The following is a 15,320-nucleotide window of genomic DNA, read 5'->3' as shown; positions in this document are numbered from 1 at the left end:
AGATCATGCCCATTCTCTAACAAACTGGGTTCTCTCTGTGGTCATATAGCAGGCCTATTTTCTTAAAATTTAAATTCTTTTTGCTTCAGTTGGGCACGGTGTCTCCTTCAATTTGACTCCAATGGGTGCTCACTCCATCAAAGAGTTAACCGTGTCCTATACAGCAGCCAAAGCTGGGTGAAGAAAATGTACATTTTAATAACACTTAGAAATGCCAGAGTTTGGGTCCTCGTTGTGCCACCCACTGTATGGATGCCCAAGGCGTGTCTAGCCCGCAGGCGAAGACGTGATTAAAGCTGGGCGTAAATTAACCCTGCTGAGTCCCGACAGCCGTACAACAGCGGGAGCGAGGAGCTCAAAGTGAGCTAAATTACCAGAGTATTTACTCAGCCTCCCGCGGGGATTGTGCAGCCTACCCTAGCCTGTGTGTTGTCATGGCTACACTGCTGTCAGTGCGGTGCCGAGCTGGGTTAAGCCACGCTCGTGATTGCCGTGTAGACGTGCCCGTAGTACGACGCGGTCCCTATTCGGGATGCTTTGCTTTCTAAATAGAGGGAAATGGGAAAATAAATGATTTCATTCCCACTTCATAGGCGGTAAAGAGGGAGAGGTGAAAGTCAGGGTTCGTTCATCCTGTGCCGAACCATCTGAAGTTTAAGCAAGTTGTCCAGCCTTTCCCTGGAGCCCTGTACCAGGGGAACGGGAACAAATACCCCGGTGGAGATGCTGGCTTTTCTCTGAGCATTATCATGGGAGGCTAGACAAAAAGTGTGGGGTAGGTGATTAGTGTTTTCAATGACAGATATCCTGTCCTTGATGTTTTCCCAGAGGTAAGCCGGGAAGCTGGCGCAGGCAATGAAAGTCTCATCGCTTAAGTCCATCTGTGAAGCTATTCTGGACTGGATATGCAGTTTGTAAAGCTGCTTGGATTCCCACAGGATGAAAAATGTAATTTATTAGTATTACATAGCACCACTAACTAGAAAAAAAAATAATAAAGGTACCAAATCTTTGCAGCTCTCAGCATCTCTCAGCTCAAAGCCTAGGGTGAGACTGAAGGACATGCAAGCTGGATTTAAGGCAGAGTACTGTACTGTGACTGTGACAGTGTTTTCTGGATTATCTCTGAGAATTTGATCTTCCTTCTGTCCTTGAGGGCTTTTTATGTTGCCAGCTCCAGCAAAATTTGTAAAGAGCTCAGAGGGTGGAGAAACCATTCTTTTGGGAAAAGAAAAACAAATAGTCTATCCTATGAAATTAAGCATCCTGCATATAATGGTTTCTTTTTACAGTTGGTGCTAAAACTGTAAGAAAAGCTATAGCAAAGTGACTGGAAATTTTTGTAGATACGATATTTTTTCTGCAGCTGCAGTCACAAAGGAGTGTACATCAGGAAAGCATGAACTGTGAAATCTTCCCTCATCATGGGCTCCATGCATTGTCCCAGTTGAGCTCCTATTCAGGTCTTCAGTACACCAAGCACACAGCCATCCTGTTCTTCCTTTCCTTACCTCATTTTCTCTTTGCTTCTAAACCTTTTTTACTTTCTTTTTTAGCTGAGGGACTACTTGTTCAGAGTAGGTCCCTCACTTACCTGCCTTTCCAGCTCTAAGCACTTACCTGGCTTTCCAGCTATTATTTTTTCTAATTGTTAAGATTATTCATGGTTATTAACTGAAAAGAATGGAAAGAGGAGGCAGTAGGCAGCTGTTTTCCTAAATGCAGTGAACTGCAAAAAATAGTTGTAGTTCAAGTGCTTATGGCATTCACACCAGGCAGAAAATCTCTGCCACCTTTTTTAGCGAGATGCATGCAAGGGGGAACCCTTTAAGTCTTTCTCAGATAATGCCATCAGCTGGAGGTTTTCAGCTCTGACTCTGTTTTGTTCTGCTCTTCCTCGAGGAAATGTTTTTCTAAGAGATTTGGCCTATAGGGAGTGAAGAAAAGCATCAAAATATCAACTACAGTGACTTCTTAAGCAGATAAAGCGTGGAGATGATTTAGAAAGACTCATGATTATCCCGGCTTTGAATCCCTTCAGATTGCCCCCATGCTGTAGAGTCTCAAGTGTTTTCGTTACATAATGGCAAAATCATCTTTTGTTTCCTGTGGTTCTGCTCTTCCACTGTGGCTGACATTATGTTTTATAGAAAATGTGTACTTTTTCTCTGCAAATACCTTGGGATCCTGTTTCTCGTTTATGTAAGTACTGGAAAGCAATTCTGTTGGCACCGAGATGTGCCATCTGAACATTGGCAGTCTCTTGCCATCTCTCCCTGCAGTGGTATCTGTTCTGGTTGTTTCTTAACTCCCTCATCGTTCATCTGAGCATCTCATTGTTCATCTGATCACATTCACCAGGGCTGAGGTATGTTATCTTCTGCTTTCACCTTGCCTGTCTTAACTTTGGTTGTTTCTTGGAGGAAATGCCTAGCCAGAGAAAGGTTGTCTTAGGTTGAGCACCTAAAAATGGGGCTTAATAAAGACTTTGTAGCCACCAGAGTCTGTGGAGCACTGGGACTGAGCATTCAGTCTTGCTCCCCTGTCAGTAGGCAGCTTCATACTTGTAAATCAAGCTGCGACATCTAAAAAGCAACAGATTTTATCCATAGGCTGGATACATGCAGGAGCCAGCCACTGCAGACATTGTATGTGGACCGTGGTGTCACAGGGAATATTGGAAATTTTGTTTTCCTCCCTGACTTGCTTGCTCTGCTGTTCTTTTTCTTTCCTTTTTTTTTTTTTTTTTTAATGACATTTTGTTATTTACGCTTTCGCTAGGTTGTCCATCTGCTGTTGTAATACGCATGCTGCCAGTCACCATGCTGTGTGGTTCTTGGTGTGAAGGAGCTGACAAACCAGGCTGTCGTGTGCATGGGGATCTTGCTCAGGCTGTGTCAGAGATCCCCCAGTGATGGTGCGTGATGTTCTGGTTAGGTGAGAGCAGTGCTCTTCGTCGTAATGTTTCTGTACCACCCTGAGCTCTGTGGACATTATAAACACCGTGGGGCTCCAGGCAGAACTGATCACATCCCACCCCAGGTCCGAGTGCTCCAGGCTGTGCTCAGCTTGGTTGCAAAGGCTGAATCACCAAGAAGATACCGAGGTGTTTCCTGGCAGGAGAGCACAGACTTGAAAGAAAATTTCAGCTTTTCCGTGAGCAGTGTAGGAATGTGTTCTGGTGATTTAATTCTGAGATTGAGAGAAAAACAAAAAGCAGTCCACAATCTCTTGGAAGGTTTTTTGGATGAACCTTGCCTACAGCCTCAGAAGAAGAGGTACGCTTGCTGTGGGCTGCTTGCTGTAGTTTAAAGTCAGGATCAGTCGAGAGGTTTGGAAGGGTGTGCTGGAGGCTGCCAGCGTCTCATGGTCAGGATAACTCAGGATGAGCAGCTTGGACAGCTGTTTGAGGGAAATATCAAGGAATTACTGCTTTCATTGCTATCTCTATCCCCTTCTCCAAGAAATTCTCAGTTTTAGCAGTTCTTTCAGACCAAGTGGTGGCAACTCAAGCCAGGCAACCCACGAGTGAGAAAAGGGGAGAAGTAGCTTTGGTAGCTCTTTAGTTCTTTGCTTGTTTGTTGTTGCAGCTGAGACTGCCAAGTTTTCTTTGCTATAGGACATTGAATAATCACCAGATGGATGGTGATCTTCACATACTGAGTTCTGTGTTGGATTTCAGCCAGCCATAGCTCCCTAACTTTTTAGATTGTGCCTCTTCGGGACTGAATATTTCCCATTTCTTCCAGACAGGTCATTTATTTATTTTAATTTAATTTTAAAAAATTAGGGTGATGTACCCTCTGTTAATTCAAGTCTGGTGTTGTGTCCATCTTGACACTGAATTTTGTGCAACTGGTCCTGCACAGTCACCAAGGACCACGGTGCTTCTGGCATCTTCATGCTGTGGGCAAAATAAAGTCTCTATAGCTCATTTCTACCATCTCAAACTGTCCAGACCCACTCAATTGTTCATTTTTAATGTGAACAGCCTGAAAAGTAACAGTACACAAATAAATTGCCATAGCCCTGTGAAGTACAAAGCTGGCTTGCACAAATGTAACCAGCTTTGTACATCTGTTACTGCCCACTCCTATTGAGTCATCCCGAGACTTAGTCACCAGCATCCTATGTCTCACAGTGCGATTTATATATCTGTCTCCAAAACACATGCTGCAGTCTAGATGGCATGGGGGAGGGAGAAAAGCAAAGCAATGAGCAACCTACTCCTAAAGGAATAAAGCTGTGTAGCAAGTCCTACGATACTATGCCTATTATATCAAAACAACAGAATCAAAAGGATAGAAATTCCCGTGTAGGTCAGTTTTGAATCATTCCGTGTGCAATAGGAATATTTGAATTGATATAAATCCTAAAAGGCTTCTAGGTAGAAATGTTCTCCAAAAAGTAAAATTTTAATGCAATCAGAGCTGCCGAGCTCTGCACCCTATTCCACAGAGCTCAAAGTTTGGATTCTGCTCACAGGCTATTAGCATATGTAGTATATTTACTATTCAGAATTCCCTATAGGCTTGTAATAGGTACAAACTAAGGCTGATCTAAAAAAAATCTGCTGGTGCACAGACTGAGCTGAAAGAAGTGGTTCACCGCTATGTGAATAAATATCCTGACTTTCTTTGTCCTTGGTAGGACTGTCGACATGCACAGTAGTGTTAGCAGAAGAGGAGACCGCCGAGAGGCTTGTAATGTTGAGATGCTGAGGAGTGCAATTCTTAGCAATGCTTTATGAGATCAGCACTCTTTGGCACTCTTATCTTAATTTCTCAGTATCTTGTTTTCTTTATTTTATTAAAGGAGCCATCTCCCCATATTGAGAAGCAGTCTCAGTAAAGTGTTACCTCCTGCTTGAGTTATATTGTACAAAGAGACTGTGGTGTCTGGCAGGCATCTCACGTCCTTAAATTTGGTGCAGTCCTAGCACATACATAGAAGTCAGTGAAGCAGAAAAGTGATGTCTTGTAGGTGAGACCATCAGTAGTCAGGACTGCATGATGCTGCTACCACCTCCGCTGGGATCCTGAAGTTGTTTAGAGCAGAAGGACTCAACCTTACATCAGAGATGGGCTGTGGGGTGTTTGTGGTTTGCTTTTGGTTTCTCATTGTGCTACTCCACTAATGATAGGTAATAAATTACGTTAATCTCCCTATGCTGAGTCTGCTTTGCCCATGACGATAAATGGTGAGTGATCTCCCTGTCCTTATCTCAAACCTTGAGCCCTTTTCATCGTATTTTCTCTCCCTTTTCCTTTGAGGAGGAAGATGGGTAGACTACTGTTGATCAGGGCCATAAAACAAGTCTTACTCCCACCCAAAACACTTTGGAAATAGGTCTCTGACCTGTCAATCACAGCCCAGCCTTTTATGGCTCACCGGCTTCAGCCATTGCAGGGAAGCTTTTTTAGCTTGGCTGCCAAAGCAGCCTTGAAACAAAACAAAAATAATAATAATAAATCCTTTTTATTCCGACTACATTGTTTACTGGATTCAAGGCTTTAGTGGTTTGTTATTTAAGCCTGCAGCCTCTGCAACAGAATTGCTGGAAACTCTTTTCTGACACCAAGGTCCCCAACTGCAGCCGCGTCCAGACCAGCGTGTCTGGGCAGGCTTTTTTTGGCAGGAATTCTCCCTGGTAAGGAAAGAAACTGAAACTGGCTGGAAAAGGTGAAAAATTGCTTGGCAAACCAAATCTTGCTCCTGCTGCCATTTGGCTACATGTTGCCAGCTGATATATTTGCTTTCTCTATCCTAAAATGTGGTTTTCCTTCCTATTCTCCAAAACAGGTCTGAGAAAGGGACTTTTTTGTTGTTGTTGTTTTCCCAAGATATCAAATAACAAAATTTTTATTCTTCCTTCTTTTCACATAATTCCAAGTATTCTGATATAAGGGCTGTCCAAGGAAAGAGAGAGGAATCAGGAAGGAGTGATGTAGCACTATATCTGTCTGGATATAAATCTAAACCAGCCTTGTGGCTGTAAAGTAAATCTAAACTGTTCAAGAGCTCATTTTTTCTAATGGGGCATGACAGGACCGATGTCTGGCTGTCGGTCTGCACTGAGCAATACGAAGGACCTACTGAGGAACAGGATCATGACAGGAAAGCTAACAAAACTTTACAAAATGGACTTTGAATAGCCTTAATTCAAGGCTAGCACCACTAGGAGCTGCAGCCTCTGGTGGCCTTTCCTATTACAAGGATGACCATAGACTGGTCTCTGCAGAAGTTTTCTCTCCAAGGATGTGATGCAGAAATGATGGATACAAGGAGTGATGCCATTTAGTCTTCAGCCAGGGCTCTGCAGTCTCAAATGAGAAGGATCTTCCTCTTACCAACACATCACTGTACACTTTTGCAAAAGTATTTTTAAAGTATCTCCAAAACCATGGGATATTCTAGAGCATTTATACCAAGTGTAATGAAGCAGAGCTGGAGGGGGCTGGTGGATAATAGCACCACCAGCTTTCTGTAGAGGTGAAAAGCTACCTAAGACTAGTTTAAATCCTAGGTTGATGGCAGAGCAAGCCTTCAATGTGTGTCAGTTAGCATAAGATCAGAGCAGTCAGATATGCAGTAAGAGCTAGGGCTGCACCATTGTCCTGTCAAGAGGTACTACAGGTGTTTTGAAACACTTTTGGAGCAGTTCCTATCTTTTTTTTTAAGGGGTACTGTGTCATCAACCCTGTAGCTGCATATGTTTCTGGATGAAGAGCAACACAAAAAGGAAAGAAGAATCTGTTCTGTATTCTGCAGAGACACAAAGAGCAAATAAATACCCAGTATTTCCTTGCTTAACCAACAGCCTGGAATTGAGAGAGCAGTATTTGCAGCCTGGCTTTTGATATATGCAATTTTTCCTTCTGTAACTGGAGTTTTGTGAAGAAGAGAAAGATGAAAATATTGTTAGGTAGCTGCTTACACCTCTATCATGGGACTACAAGTAAAATTATCCTTTTTAAATGTTCACTAGCAGACAAAGAAAGGTCTCATGTTGTCCAGGGAGGTTCTGGTATGGCCCCAGTTATTTCCACTTGTAAGTAGAGATGTACTGTTTCTGCATTTGAAAACAGATGAAGGAAACATACCTCCATCGAATCTGAGAATTACAAAATAGAATAAAATCATCAGGTGGGTTTCATACTTTTAGGCTTTAGAATATAGCATGTATCCATTTTTAAGCTTGGAATTGTAACTGGCAACTGAAGTTTAGCTGGTAGAAAAATAATTCTGCCTACCTACCTCTTCCTGTTTTTGAACATTTCTGCTCAGAAGAAAAGTTATGGTTTCATTCCCAGCTGTTCCAGGTTTCCTGGAGAGCTTTTTCAACCCTAATTGCTAGGTATGTGTCCCCTTAAAAACCTACTTTCTTCCTCCAGGCTCCAGCCTTCCCAAACTGCAGGTTTTCTCCTTGTGAATTACAAAAAGTAGGGATATAGGGATGCTAACATATGGAGCTCAAAAGATATTATTTCCTTGCTTTATTTAATGGAAAATAATTTAGCACACATCAGATACCAGCTTCTTCGCTACCAAAGATGGGTCAAAGAAAGTGTTGGTAAATCCTTTGGCTAAATTAAAGTAAACATGAAGGGACATGATTTTGTGTAACTTTCCATTAGGTTCTTAAAATTCTTCACAGAGATTTATTATTTAATTGTTGTGGTAACCTATGGAGTAGGAATATAATAATCCATTTATTGATAAAGTTTATAAACACTGTTTATGGCTAGGTAATTTTTATATGGAGTACATAAGTCATTTTGGTCTTTATTAATGGTAGGAATAAGCAAATTAATACAGAAGTTTTTCTTTAAGGTCCTGTGGTGCCTGGTTTAACCCCTGTCAAATCTCGATAACAGTGAAAATACAAACAAACAAATTGACTCTTCTTTTGGTTTTGAAATATTTGTTTACATTTTCATTTGCAAATGAATGTGACGTGAAACACACGTCAAAGCGTGGTGATGAGGGTGACATACAGTTGGGTTGGTGCTTTGTAGTTTGGGCCTTGGTAGATGGTTCCCGTTGAATTTGCATAGCTCGGAGCACACTTATTTGTCATGAATACTTTGGTTTGTGGCCTAGGGACTCGGGGCCAGTTTGGCCAAGTGGGGTTGCTTTTTTTTTCCTTTCCAGCTTGGCACGAGTTACTCTCATGTGCTTCAGTTCCAGTAATTCAATATTTTGTTCCTTATTTTTGTTGTTCATTATGTAACCAGAATATTTTTGAACACTTGCAAGGATTATGCCCAAGCTACACACATTTTTGAGCATATTTTGGATTTAGTATGATTACACAATGTGATGTGATTAGACCTGTGGCTGTTCAGAATTCTGAAGGCCTTTTGGCAAGCAAGCCTTGCAGACTTCCCGGCCAGTGCTAATTTTTAATTAAGCTCTATTTAATCGCAAATTAAGTTTAAGTGAAATTGCTATTTATTTTTGTTTTGAGCAATTTTAAATGAGATGCAGATGTGATGGTAGAGAAGCTCTGAATCATTATATTTAAAGGGTGATGCCTTGCGTCAGAGAGGCTCTGTGTTGAGGAGGTTTTCCTGACTTTGAGATCAAGGCTTGGGATCCAAGCCTCAGTTCTTCAGCACGCAACATTGACAACCATGCTTTTGCTCATAGAGCTACTCATTATCTACTTTTCTGATCAAACAGATGCTAAACTTGACACTAACACAGAAAATTTCATTATGCGTTTACAAAGGAGCCCTAAAAATCTCGTGGCTGGAACACGAAGTAGCATAAACAGAACAGACGGCAGGAGATAGAACATAATTACAGTTTGTTTTTGTTAGTTAAAGATGAGCATGTGTGCTTTTCTTATGGCTTTATTTTCTCTAGTTGCACAGAATTTAGTCACAGAGGGGACTCCTCTACCTTGTGAAAATGAATTGGTTATCTCATCCTCAACACCACATTTCTGTTTTCTCCCTCTTTGTTATATATGTTACATATTTTGAGAACATTGACATATTCTCATTCAAGTTTTGTTTATCACCATGAGTACTCTTTAAACAAAGATTGTAGTCCTCACTAAAGGCCAGATAGGTCATTTGCTGAGTAAGTAGCTATAGTTAAACTGTCATTTCCTATATTTTTTTTTCTGTGGGATTTGGGTACCCCCCTTTTGAAACTTTTTACAGGACTTTCTGCTTTGTCTGTCCAGATGCTGAGTGCCTTTTGATGGTGATGGATTGGAAGCACTGCAAAGGGCTTTCTATTCACTAGTTACTTAAATCTGTTCTCCTTCGCAGGCAAAGAGAACTGTCAGAGCCCACGTTATTACTTTTTGGTGGTTGCTATGGGTAAAGCAGTGGGCACTTTGTAAATAACACGGTGGGCTACAATCATGGGAGCTCTGATGGAAGGAAGAAGACATTAGTACAGGACATCATTTTTTCTTCTCTCTCCTGACAGGATCTCAGCTCTTTTGCCATGCCATTTTTGGACGGTGATGTGGAGAACACAGACAAAAATGCTTCTCGCAAGGTAGGATATTTCCAAAGCTTCACCTTCACTGTAGTGGTTGAGTCCCTTTGTGATAAACACAATTTACTAGACTTAAAAAAGCCTCAGGGTTTTAGTCTTTCCTGCCATGCCGTTAACACATTGAAAGAGATACTCTAGGGCAAGCGTTGTGACTTTTGCAGGCCTTATCATGACAGTGCTTAATGCTATCACCTGTAAAGAATGATAACCTCTGTGGTGATATTCCTTTAGAAACTGCAGATTTTGTGTGTAATGTTGTAATTCAATAAAGTGATATTGGGTAACTGTATTCTCAGGAAAACAGTTAGCTACCAGAATTTGTGGTGTTTCTACAGAAATGCAGTGCCCAAATAGGCATCTGCGGCTGTCGGTCTGTCTTCCTTGAGTTGCCTCCTAATGGTTGTCATCTGGCTACGGAGGGTTTAAGTGTTCAGCGTCCTTGATCTATCCATCCATGGCACTGGCAAAATGAACAACATTCATTTGCTGGAGTCATAACTGTAGCATCTACCCATAAACAAGATGGAATATTTCCTTCTTGATGTGAGATTAACTCAAGGTTATCCTTCTGGAGGCATTGCCAGCATTTGTTTTTCCAACAGCTTACTATTAGATTAAACGAATACATTCACAGAGTCTGCTTGCTTTAAGATGATCAGATGAGCATATTCAATGGACAACTTTAGGACCAGTTAGTCAGTGCCTACACATTCTTCAAAGCAATAAAAATTGTGCATAGCATCTGTCATGTTCAGGTTCCTGGCCTCATAGTTTTCACAGAGCACTGATGTACAAGTTAGTCTGCTGAATGTAAGCCCCCTACCAACCAAGGTAGGACTTGGTGAGGAGAGAGACTTCTATAAACGGTAGATATCCCCAAAAGCTAATCTATAGCTACGCAGTAGACTTATGACAATAGTTACAAGGATATGGACCTCTCTGAAGATTAAACCTGTTATAGGCCATTTGTCAAAGAGTCTGCAGTTATAATTCAAGGCAGGTGAAGCAATAAATATCTCCTTAGTGAAGCTAATCTGCATCTAGAATGATAATAATTTAGCCCTGTTGACAGCATGAGTTTCTATTCCTTTACACCTCGCAGCAAAGGACAGTTGTTTAAAAACTTCTGCAGTCCATCAGTAACTGAATATATTTATAATATTGGCCTTGTTCTTTTCTGCAGTGGAGCTTTTAAGACTGTGACATAGGAGTTGCTGGTGAGCACAGAGAAACTCATAGATGCCAGGGAAGCTAAAATAAACAGTGTTATCAAAAGGGACTTTTTTGGTGGGGTTGAATAAAGTGAACAATATGATGGTTTTGGAAAGGGTTGTCATGCTGGGAGAGTGCAGGTGTTCCTAACTGAAACTTGATTTCTCCCAAAGAAAGGTAGGGAAACTGCACAAATATCAGTCCCAAAGAAAAAACTATGCTAAAGCTAATCTTGCTTGTGTATAGTGTTATGTGATATTGTTTAACAAGTTCCAATTTACCATTTATGAATTCCCCATTTTTTCTCTTACCGGTCTCGGGATACCTTTTTAATGAGCGGTTGTCTTGGGAAGAACTAGAATAACATTTCAGTAGTTACCCATTTTTGCAATTTCAGGGGATGCATTTTTTTTTTCTCTCCCAAACCTGGGTCACATTCTTCATGTGGAAGTGTGATTAACTTTGGAATAATCATTTGGGGCTTGACATCTGAATTTTTTTTTTAACTGACCTTTTTGACTGAGTGTATAAGACCCAGATATTTTTTCCCTAACCAAGAGCTCTGCTCAAAACATGCAGCAAGGTGATAAAAGACCAGCTGCCAGTGCCCAACTTCTGATAAGAAACAGATCATCTAATGAAATCCATTGCTGCACATCTCATTCTAAATATCATTTTTCTACTTAATGTGAAGGATGGGATCTTTGCTGTTAGTGGTTGATGACTAGCATCAGACTGCAGGATCTTATTTCATTTAAACTAAAAGTTTGCCAGGTCCTGCTGGTGCTACATAAAGAAGTTCATAGAATAATTAAGGTTGGAAAAACCCTCCAAGGTCATCTGGTCCAACCATCTCTCTACCACCAATGTCAACCACTAAACCATGTCCCTAAGCACCATGTCCAACCTTTCCTTGAACACCCCCAGGGACAGTGACTCCACCACCTCTCTGGGCAGCCCACCCCAATGCCTGACTGCTCTTTCTGAGAAGAAATGGCTCCTCATTTTCAACCTGAACCTCCCCTGGCACAACTTGACACCATTCCCTCTAGTCCTATCACTTGTTACCTGTGAGAAGAGGCTGACCCCCAGCTCCCTACAGCCTTCTTTCTGGTAGTTGTAGAGAGCAATGAGGTCTCCCCTGAGCCTCCTCTTCCCCAGACTAAGCAACCCCAGTTCCCTCAGCCTCTCCTCACAGGACTTGTGCTCCAGGCCCTTCACCAGCTTCGTAGCCCTGCTCTGGACACGCTCCAGGGCCTCGAAGTCCTTCCTGTAGTGAGGGGCCCAAAGCTGAACACAGTACTCGAGGTGCAGCCTCACCAGAGCAGGGTACAGGGGGACGATCACCTCCCTGGTCCTGCTGGCTACACTATTCCTGATACGGGCCAGGATGCCTTTGGCCTTCTTGGCCACCTGGGCACACTGCTGGCTCATGTTCAGGCAAGCATCAATCAGCACCCCCAGATCCTTTTCCTCTGCACAGCTTTCCAGCCACTCTGCCCCAAGCCTGTAGCGCTGCATGGGGTTGTTGTGACCCAAGTGCAGGACCCGGCACTGAGCCATGTTGAACCTCATCGCATGGGCCTCTGCCCATCGACCCATCTTATCCAGACCCCTCTGCAGAGGGGGCAGAGAAGTTCCCAAGTTACTGTTCACTTTCAAGTGAAATGGTTTTCCTTTGTTCAAGTTTGAAATCACAGTGTGATCTGTAACTTTTGCATTCTCTAAGCCAATATTTCGTCAATACCATGACTTTTCCATTCACCAGCCATGCTGACCAGCACTTAACTCTTCTGTCACCTGGGATATATATCAAGTTAGAGAAGGGTAGTTCACAGCCTGTCTTTCTGATCTGTGATTAATTTAATGCCAGTGGTTTTTTTTGTTTTGTTTTGTTTTGTTTTTTGTGAAAAGCTTTTAGAAATTGTATTAACATTTTTCACAAGGATTCTCAGCACTTCACCATGTGAGTGCCTCTCAATCATCTTGTGACAATAATCCTCGTTTCACAGCTAGGAACTCAAGTGCAGAATTACTTTTTCATGTCAGAATTTTTTGGCTGTGGTGGGAATGTGGCATATATTTCATGAAGTTTAGCCTTGATCACTTTCATTGGCATTGTTATTATTATAGCTGATGTATTCTTCTTTGCTTTGTAACCTGATGGCAGGAAAGGGACAGGGTGGTTTTCACCCTCCTCTCTTGAAGTCAGAATATAATTCTCTGCAGACTCCTGCAGAGAATTTTTTTGGTGTGAGAGAGCAAGGTGGCTCTTGTGCATGTGGCAGATATTATGGCCCTTCTTGTTGCCTGATAAAGTGCTTTAGTACATGTGCTGGCGGCTACGTCCAAAATTACTGGCATTGCTGATTGCTCCATACTCAAAGACTCACCAGAAGTGGGTTGAATCCTCGCAGAATGACCTTACAGGATCATTAAATACATTAGTATAGATGAGGGTAACTAGGAGCTTAGAAGCAATTAAATATACCAGATTTCCCCAGTCTGGGAAAAGACAGCAGAAGAGGGGGAGTTTAGAGGACTGGAGAATCATGAATGATATGCAGCAGGAGAACAGAAAATAATTGTGGTATGACATGGCAGGGTGGCAGTCAGGGATGAGTGCCCCTCTGCAACGAGGTGGCACTAGCAATTTTAGAGCTCTTAACACTTGGAATGTTTATAGATCTTTCATCTAAAATGTAGGTTACAGGAAAAGGTGTGGGAATTACAGGAAACCATTGCTTTCAGATGAAAGCCTGGGATTGTGAATGACTGTGAGAAGAAAATGATATGAGAAAACTGTCCATGGGGGGGCAACTAGCAGATTGTATGTGGAAGGGAGAGGAAGAGGAAGAAAAGAAGTTTGAAAAATAATATTGTTCTGTTACTTTACAGAAAGATTTGTTATTAACATATACAAGAAAGCTTGAAAAAGTGTGCATTAAATGTTCATTTCTCTACATGGAGAAGAAGCAGGTGAGATGTTTACCTTAGATGATAATGGTGACTCTATCCCATGCACTCAAGTGCATTTAAAATGGAAGATACCACAGCTAGACATTTTTAAATTAAACCCAAACAACCCTGATAAAACAGCTTTGAATGAACTGGCTGATTAGTGATGATTTTGAATAAATCTTGGAGCAGAGAGGAGATTGCAAAAGACTGAAGAAAAAAAAAAAAGCAATTATTGTGTTAATATTTACAATGCCTGTAATTAGGATAATTTTCAGATTTGTCAGTGTGGCATTAGTCCTGGGTAAAACAATGAAATATCTAATGTTGGATAGTTAATAACGCTATTACAATAGACTCATTTTGATTGGAATTAATGGCAAACAGTTCTTTATGAGAGAATTTGGCATTTTAAATGAGATTATACATTTAGTTGGAAAATGTATTGGTGTCATGTACATAGAAATGTAGCACAGGACATTTAGATTTAGGAAAGTGGAATGATACTGACAAAATGTGGAGCCTACTAAGTGAATAAAACCTGGCTGATAAAATAAGTTGAGACTCATCAGTGGAAAATTTTGTTTCTAGGCAGACAAAACATACTGTTGCTCTACTATATATTACTTTATCAGTGACTTGAAAGAAATACAGGCTCATTACTGTACAAATTGCAAATTGCAGTTTTTAGTTCATAGAAAAATGAGGGGGAAGAGAGCAGGAAACTTTCCAATGCAGAATGACCTGAGTCACTTAAAACACATTCTGCAAGCAGACTGCCCAATTCAGGTTGGCCAAACTGAGCAGTTACACCTAGGAGCAAATAATGAAGACTTTATTTTTGGAAAGTCTTTCACAAAACTTTGATTAGATTTTGAGAGCAGCTGTAGGTAATCAGTTGTACATAGATTCTGGATGTGATGTGATGGCTAAAGGATTACTTTGGTGTTTTCGATGTGCAAACCAACGAACAGGGCAAAATGTAGGTTTTGTTATGACTGCATCTGTCACTGACTTACAGTTCTGCTGTCAGTAATGCAGGAAAATGTTGATGAACTAGGATCAGAAAAGATCTGAGGAATGACTCCAGTACTGAAAGACTCAGGGGAGCGCTTTGCCCTGGTTCTGGTCCCAGCATTGTTTTTGCTTTGTGCGGTGACTCATAAATGGTAGAACAGGGAGGAGAAGCAAAAAAAATGTCTGATTTTTATCCTCCTCTCCCTCGGATAACAAATCTCCTTTTGATTTATTTTTTCTCAGCCTTTAGTTATCCATTTCTTTGTGAACAGTGATCTGGCCTCAGCAGGAAGGATGGGAAGCATGTCTTGGGCACTGCGACAGCCTTGGCACGGGGCACCTGCATTGGATGCAGCGAGCCTGGCACGAGGACATGCGTGACAATATCTGCACTGCCCTGTGCCTGCCTCCTTCTCCTCTGCTGCTTCAACAGAAACATTTATGGTTAGGAAACAGAGCCAGGAGCCATCCTGATCTCACCTGGAGCCAGTTCTGCTTTCACCTTTCCTCCAGCATGCTTCTGTCTTCAAGCAGCACTGCTTGCTGTGGGAAACCCAACCCCGACCATCCGGACAGCCATGCAGGGCTCTCAAGACCTGCCAGATCAGCCAGCC

General features: G+C 41.7%; 1 protein-coding gene across 2 annotated transcripts in view; it reads left to right on the top strand.

The window, feature by feature from the left end:
* The window catches only part of PRKAG2 (protein kinase AMP-activated non-catalytic subunit gamma 2), a 218,302-nt gene that overhangs the window by 57,425 nt on the left and 145,557 nt on the right, over positions 1-15,320 (top strand). For both annotated transcript variants that reach the window (XM_040546201.1, XM_040546202.1), the window contains exon 2: positions 9,448-9,519. In XM_040546201.1, the coding sequence (XP_040402135.1) occupies positions 9,448-9,519 (72 nt within the window). The remainder of the gene's footprint in view (positions 1-9,447; positions 9,520-15,320) is intronic.

Source organism: Cygnus olor, chromosome 2 (genome assembly GCF_009769625.2).
Source record: "Cygnus olor isolate bCygOlo1 chromosome 2, bCygOlo1.pri.v2, whole genome shotgun sequence".
In the NCBI taxonomy this organism is placed as follows: Eukaryota; Metazoa; Chordata; class Aves; order Anseriformes; family Anatidae; genus Cygnus; species Cygnus olor.
The sequence above is the reverse complement of the archived record's forward strand: the minus strand, read 5'-3'. Positions and strand labels throughout refer to the sequence as shown.